General features: G+C 33.4%; 1 protein-coding gene across 1 annotated transcript in view; it reads right to left on the reverse strand.

Moving 5' to 3' along the window:
• Window positions 1–459: 459 nt before the first annotated feature.
• Window positions 460–7,404, reverse strand: part of LOC106477836 (transcription factor Sox-6-like) — a 76,522-nt gene continuing 69,577 nt past the window's right edge. The window contains exons 9-10 of the mRNA XM_022381511.1: window positions 6,881–7,088; window positions 460–2,845 (exon numbers count right to left, since the gene is read on the reverse strand). Of these exons, the coding sequence (XP_022237219.1) occupies window positions 2,581–2,845; window positions 6,881–7,088 (473 nt within the window). The 3' untranslated portion in view covers window positions 460–2,580. The remainder of the gene's footprint in view (window positions 2,846–6,880; window positions 7,089–7,404) is intronic.

The following is a 7,404-nucleotide window of genomic DNA, read 5'->3' on the forward strand; positions in this document are numbered from 1 at the left end:
ATTAAATTATTCATTCTCAGAAACTCCAGATGCTAAAAATAAAGAGAAATGTGAAGGGCAGGGTTAAGATTATGGACTTAGAACGCTAAAATCAGGGATTCGATTCCCTGTGGTGGACACAACAGATAACCCAATGTGACTTTAAAAACAAAAAAATGTTCTCAGCTCATGCACACATATTTACTTGTTAGTTTTAATCATATTTTAAAATAATTAAAGTGGCTTCGATAGTACTAATTAATATATATTTACTTAGATTCTGATATATAAAATAATATGCCTTTTTAATATTTGTCAATTTCTTTCTGTGTGTGTGGATGACAAGACACAATATATCAACTCTAGATTTCTTTCTGTGTGTGTGTGGATGACAAGACACAATATATCAACTCTAGATTTCTTTCTGTGTGTGTGTGGATGACAAGACACAATATATCAACTCGAGATTTCTTTGTGTTTTTCAGTAAAATTCTTTATTACCCCTAACTTTACATACAAATAGTGCCACAACAGATTATTTTCCCCAAACAACTGCTATGATTACTTCTGTGTGAGAAATCATACAGATAATTTTCTCAGTTTCTTGATTTGAAAAGTTCAAAACTTTATTATCGGTAGCCTCTCCTACAGGACAACGTTAAACTTGCTTCTTCTACTCATACATCAAAACATCTAACATTATACCTGCCCACATTAGTTACAGCTGTCAAAACTATGTTAATGAATAATACACTGGCCTCTTGTTTTTTATACAAATGTGAAATAAAAAATGTATATTTAAAAGAATTGAATTCTAAATGCCCTTTGTATGGCAAATTATAGATCCTTCTATTATCTTACCTTTAGGCGAAGTAAGTTTTTGATAACATCTGATCTGATCAACTTAGTCAGTACGTTATTAAACTTACTGCTTCCAACAAAATCAGATATCGTGTTTGGATGAAAATATCTTTCATCGGTACATTGAATTAAAATTGCTTAAAGTGCATTTTTTTCACCACTTAAAATAAAGTTAACATAAAAACACAAACCTAATTTAATACCATCATAACCTAAGCCTATGAAACTTGGAATTGAGAGTAAAGAAGTAACACGACTGATAACTAAAAGACTCACTAATAGGTGATGACTGACTGCAATGTTATCAGAACTAAGTAACGTGTAGTTCCATCTAATTATTGATGTATTTATTTAACATAATGTTTATCCAAGAAAATGAGCAGAAACTACATTATACTTTACTCGGCGTATGTTAAACAGCTTTTGTTATTTCATGATACCTAAAAAGACAACAGCTGCCGTAACACAGACGAGATGATCACTTTAACAATTGGCACAGCATTCTTGGCTGCCTGTTTATGGAAGAGACTAGTGTGAGAATATAAACTACTAACTACTAAAGTTCTCTTCTGTTTTGAGAACTTAGTCTATTGACAAACACTCACATCAGTTAGGAACATGTTATTTATGGCACTGTTGTCTCCAGTTGAATATATACTGGTAATTGAAAGATTTGTCGCGACATTTAATCCTTTTTTTCACTAATCTCAAGAACAAAATTTACAGTAACATCAAATGCATTCCAAGTATTTCTGAAACTTGTCATCACCTTTTATAGACACACCTTTAACAATGTTCACTGTGAAATCAAGTTAGCTGTTAACAGTATTTATGACGGTAAAATGAAACAATACTAAGAGACAGACATTCAAAATACTGGCAATCAAAATTTTCTCAGTTGGAAACTAAGTCATATATCATGGAGTAAGCAAATGTTTGTGGTCAAAAAATGAAGTATGTAACCTTGAAACCATTACAGTATAGTTGGAAGTAGTTCTCTTGAAACGGTACAAAGTAGAATTGTACAAAAATTGATAGAGAAATGTAGGATTTTTAAAACTCTAATGTTATTGACTAACAAATTAGTTAATAAAAATATATTATTAAACGTTACACAAGAAAAAATACAGAAAAAAAATTCTTTAGTAACAGAGCAGCCATTTTGGATTATCTATTTCACTTGGTTAACAATATTAGCATATAAAGAAAAACTTCTCGTAAATGTCCAAAGACTTATCATCATCACAGACTAGAAGAAAAGTCATCTTGAGCAGGCATTTATAAAAGGCTTTGTCATTTTTTAACATTAAAGAACAGTAATCACCAAAGATGATGGTGATTCCACAAATATAGCGTTTTTGAGACAATTAAAAAAAAAAGAAACAGAAATGTTATGGAACACCAATTTACCCATTAAAGAAACATGGGCAATTTTTGATAATAAGTCAACACTTAAAAACACAAGCACATAATATATATATATATATGTATGTATAAAACGTTGAATTTGTAATCACTTTCTTCCAAGTCACTAGCAATTAAAACCTATTCCCTTGCTTTGAGGTTGAGGGAGTTCAATATGTTATTTCGTAGTTTATACCTATTTTTTTACCATTGCGCTATCCTTATAAATAAGGAGAGTTTGGTACAACCACCAACAACTTGAAAAAAAAATAGCATAAGCGTATTTAGATGACCTCTTCCTCTTCATTGATTGTTAGATGCATCAAAGTTCATGTTTCATGTAGAAGTTTCCATTATGTTATAACCTGTTTCCTTCGATAGAACAGTGTTTGTAACCTTGGCTGGGAGATTGGATAAAGAATGGCTTACTATGGTCATAGGTGCGTTTGTGTAACCTGTAGGTACTTTATTTGATGTGAAGGATTGAATTAAGTCAGCAGAAGTAGAAGTCCCACTAGAAGTAGCAGCTAAAAGGGAGGCAATACTTGTAGGATTGACAAAAGTTGGTGGTTCCAACAATCCTACAGTTCCATCACGGTACCTAATATATAAAACTCATCGTGAATTGCATCATATTACATAAAAAATGATTTCTACCTAAAAGTCAATATCAAAATAATTTTACAATTTCTTATTTGATCTCACATCTACAAACCTAGATACTGTATATAAACAAAAACTCGATAATGGTCAAGATTGCTTTACCTAAAATATGAATTGTGTATAATATTACATTTTGTTTAACATGTTTGTTTAAAATTTTGTACAATACTTGTATACTTACAATTTCTGTTTGAGGTGTAGTTCAATGTGATGCGATACAAGTGCTCCAATATATCTAATCTAAAGGTTTTCGAATAGTTTAAAATTGGAAACAACAGTTAATTTTGTAAACAATTTAGAATAATCACGAATATTTTGGTGAGAATGCTAACTCTAAAATTGTAAGCATTCATAAAGCCTACAACTATATTACATTAAATTTTCAACATAAAATAATTAGTGGGCTAAGAGGGTGAAAAACCTTTGGTAACAATATGCATATCCAATCACCTTGCCTCTGGTTATCCTAGTAGCCTGTGACTGCACAAGTTAAAAATCCTGACCTTGTTGAAAATTAGCTGAAGTGTAGGGATCAAGATTATAAAAGCGTGCAAGACATGACATTTTAGTGATTCAAAGAAAGTGTTATCTGTAGTGTTAAACCATATCAGTAAAGCAAGGGAAGGCGTAACTCCAGCACGAAAAAAAAACAAAAACAAAACAGGCTGTTCCATGACTCACTACAAGTCATTCACTGGAGCTAGTAAAGAAAAAAGTTAAACAGTTTATAATTTATAGTAGCCCAATAACTCAGTTGTACATTGCAGCTAAATTAAGAACCTCACTAGAAACTATAAAAAAAAGATAATTTACATGAATAAAAATATACAAAAGCAACAAACAGCTAGAAAATGAACGATTGAAAGCTACACGAGTGGAATATGAAAGTTTATAAATGGAAGTATGCAAATTCAATAAAGTATATTCAAGTTAAGTATTTGCAGCAAAGTCTTAGATAATTTGTGATAGTTCTGTTAGTGCTACAACATTTAAGAAATGGTGCAAAACATGTTGAAAACGTTTTTCAAATTAATTTATGGTGAATGCATGTTACAATTATAATGTAAGTTAAACTGGTAGGCTAACAGGTCATCAGCCAATTTGTACAACCTGGATACCAAAACGATATGGCTTCTTCAACAAAAAAGCATCTGGCCACACATCTCAGCCAACATGCCTTTGTATTGCCAAAATGAGCTCACAGAAGGCGTCGTCTGCACATGGTTGATGGATTTTGGAAGCTTGTAAAAGTGGAGAGGAACACTGTTGATGGTGAAAAAAAAAGTGTCTGAAACCCCTAGTCACTTATCCTCCAATTATTATCATAAATTATGAGCACCCTCTGTATAGCTGTGTCATCAAAACAGTTTAAAAGCACAAGGTAGTTATAAAGTCAGCGTGGACATTTCAACAGTCTGTAAAGCAAACTGGTAAAATACCTTACATAAAAAGCCCCCCTGTGGCACAGCGGTATGTCTACGGACATGTTCTGCTAGAAACCGGGTTTCGATACCCGTGGTGGGCAGAACACAGATAGCCCTTTATGTAGCTTTGTGCTTAATAACAAATAGCAACAACAACCTTACATAAATGCATGGTGGATAACAGAAAAAGCACTCTGCTAGTTTCTGGAAATGGAAAAGGCAATAGGACAATATATGTTTATATGCAATTTAGGCTGATATATAATCACAGGATGGAACAGACAACTATTATTTTGTGTAAGGCAAAATATATTGTTATATTTGGGACAAATGGAGATGTATCATAAAAATGGCTGCAGCACTGAGGTAGCATTCTAGGCATACTGCTGCAGATGCAACAAACAAGTAGGCCATTCCTGTCCATTCCTGCTAGGGAGATACGAGGGACAGGACATGTAACCAATAATCCCAAATCAAGCCAGAGGTACTGCACGCCACAAAACTCTTGCTACATGATCCATGCATAGTGCCTGGTGTGTGATATGTCAGGTCAGCTTACATTGACCAACTGTGCAGAAAGCCGTATGTATACCCCCCACATATTTCTCTACACTAATGTAAGTTAGACTTTTAGACTAACAGGCCATACGGCAAGGAAATTACTAATTCATATAACCTGGATACCAAAAAGGTATGGCTTCATCAGCAAAAAGCATCCGGCCACACATCTCAGCCAACATGCCTTTATGTTGCCAAAACGAGCCTTCCCTCTAGTCTATTACTTCAAAATCAGGGACGGCTAGCGCAGATAGCCCTCGAGTAGGTATGCGCGAAATTCAACAAATAAGGAAACAAAATGTTTTACAGTGTCTTTAAATGGAACGCAACTGATCTGAAGATGGCTGCTATTTGGACAGTGTCTTTTAATGCCACGGGTGATCTGGGCATTAAACGTAACTGATCTGAAGGTATCTGATATTTGAAGTGTCTTTAAATGGAACAGGTGATCTGAAGATGGCTGCTATTTGGACAATGTCTTTAAATTGAATGGGTGATCTGGATATGGAGCGTAACTGATCTGAAAATGTCTGCTATTTGGACAGTATCTTTAAATGCAACGGGTGATCTGGGCATTAAACGTAACTGATCTGAAGGTATCTGATATTTGAACAGTGTCTTTAAATGGAACAGGTGATCTGAAGATGGCTGCTATTTGAACAGTGTCTTTTTGTTATAATTGACTGATAATGATCTTCTCGAGGGTTTCATTGGTAGGATGTCTACGTTATAAATGCTACTTTATAAATCATTACATGAAAATAAAAATTATTCATTTAATACATGTAACTTAGTGACACCATTTAGTTACGTTGTAATTGCGTACGATTATTTAATTACAATTGGAGCAAATGTGACATCTATAAAGCATTGGAGAAAGGCGTAAAATACATAATTTCATCAAGTAAATGGAGAGGTCATGATCATAGAACATCACGGAAATTAATGGAAATATTTTGTCGTGAGCCCTGTAAGCGCTAATAAATTTTACACGCTAAAAGGGAAAACTTTGTCTGACCAAGAATAAAACTCCGATCACCATCATACACCTTATTCACTTGGAAATATTTTGCTTTGTCAAAATTTATTAAGTGTTTTAATTATTTTTGTAACTAGTTCCTGATAACATCAGTAGCCATTGCAAAAGGATTTAACCTAAGCGTAAATGTTAAATTAACTGAAAATGGTTGCTATTTGAACAGTGTGTCTAAATGGAACGGGTAATCTGGGTATGGAGAGTAACTAATCTGAATATATCTGTTATTTGAATAGTGTGTCTAAAGGGAACGGTGGATCTGTGTATGGAGAGCAACTGATTTGAAGGTGTCTGTTATTTGAATAGTGTGTCTAAAGGGAACGGTGGATCTGTGTATGGAGGGCAACTGATTTGAAGGTGTCTGCCATTTGAACAGTGTCTTTAAATAGAACTTTGAAATATTTTGCTTTGTCAACAGCTATTAAGTGTTTTAATTATTTTTGTAACTAGCCATCACAAAAGGATTCAACCTAGACGTAAACAGTTACGCAGAATAAACTTAACGAAAGTAATGTCTACTTTGTGCTTTCTCAGCTTGTGTAATTTTTACGTCTATTTTTTTGTTTCATCTTTCAAATTAAATAAAGCTACGGTTTATAAAATTAATTCAACATAGATCGTAGAATACCTCGCTTTGACTTTACATCAAATTACCGTCGACTTAGAGAACTTCAATAACTAACGATTCAACAGTTAAATGACCTTATATCTCCAAGACACAACTGACTTCTAGCATTATGTTGGATAAGAGTGATGTTGCAAAAATCTAACACTTTATATTTCTATATCCAAATGGAATTTCATGTGTTTTGATGGTATACAGGTGAAACGAGCAAGCGTATGGGCCTGTTAGATTATTCTTCATTATCATAAAACATAACAATTTGATATCTAGAATTTAAAGAACTGTAACATTGACAATTATCAAAGCAAGCCGTGTTGGAAGAAAACTTACCATAAGCTCCTCATTTCGGTTCTTCGATACCTCATCAGTTGTTTATATTCAGAAATGCGAAGTTTTTTACCGTCCACTATACAGGTCCGTTTAGGTCGAGGTTTGTACCGATAATCCGGGTGCTTTTCCATGTGCAGTTTACTGAGACGAGATTGTTCCTCATAATAAGGTTGTTTTTCTGAATTAGACATGGCCTTCCATCGGGCTCCTACATTGAATTACTTACGATTTAGATACTTTCTTGGAACATAAAAAACTTTTCATTTCCATTATCAGTATTTTAGAGTTTTTTTTCTTGGAACATAAAAAACTTTTCATTTCCATTATCAGTATTTAGAGTTTTTTTTCTTGGAACATAAAAAACTTTTCATTTCCATTATCAGTACTTTAGAGTTTTTTTTTTATTAGATAATGTATTATTGATTACATAAAAGTAAAATGAGCTCTAGTAAACACAGATAATATGTGTTTGTAGTTATGCACAAAGCTACACAATGGACTATCTGTGCTCTGCCCACCACGGG

Source organism: Limulus polyphemus, unplaced genomic scaffold, assembly GCF_000517525.1.
Source record: "Limulus polyphemus unplaced genomic scaffold, Limulus_polyphemus-2.1.2 Scaffold170, whole genome shotgun sequence".
Lineage (NCBI taxonomy): Eukaryota > Metazoa > Arthropoda > Merostomata > Xiphosura > Limulidae > Limulus > Limulus polyphemus.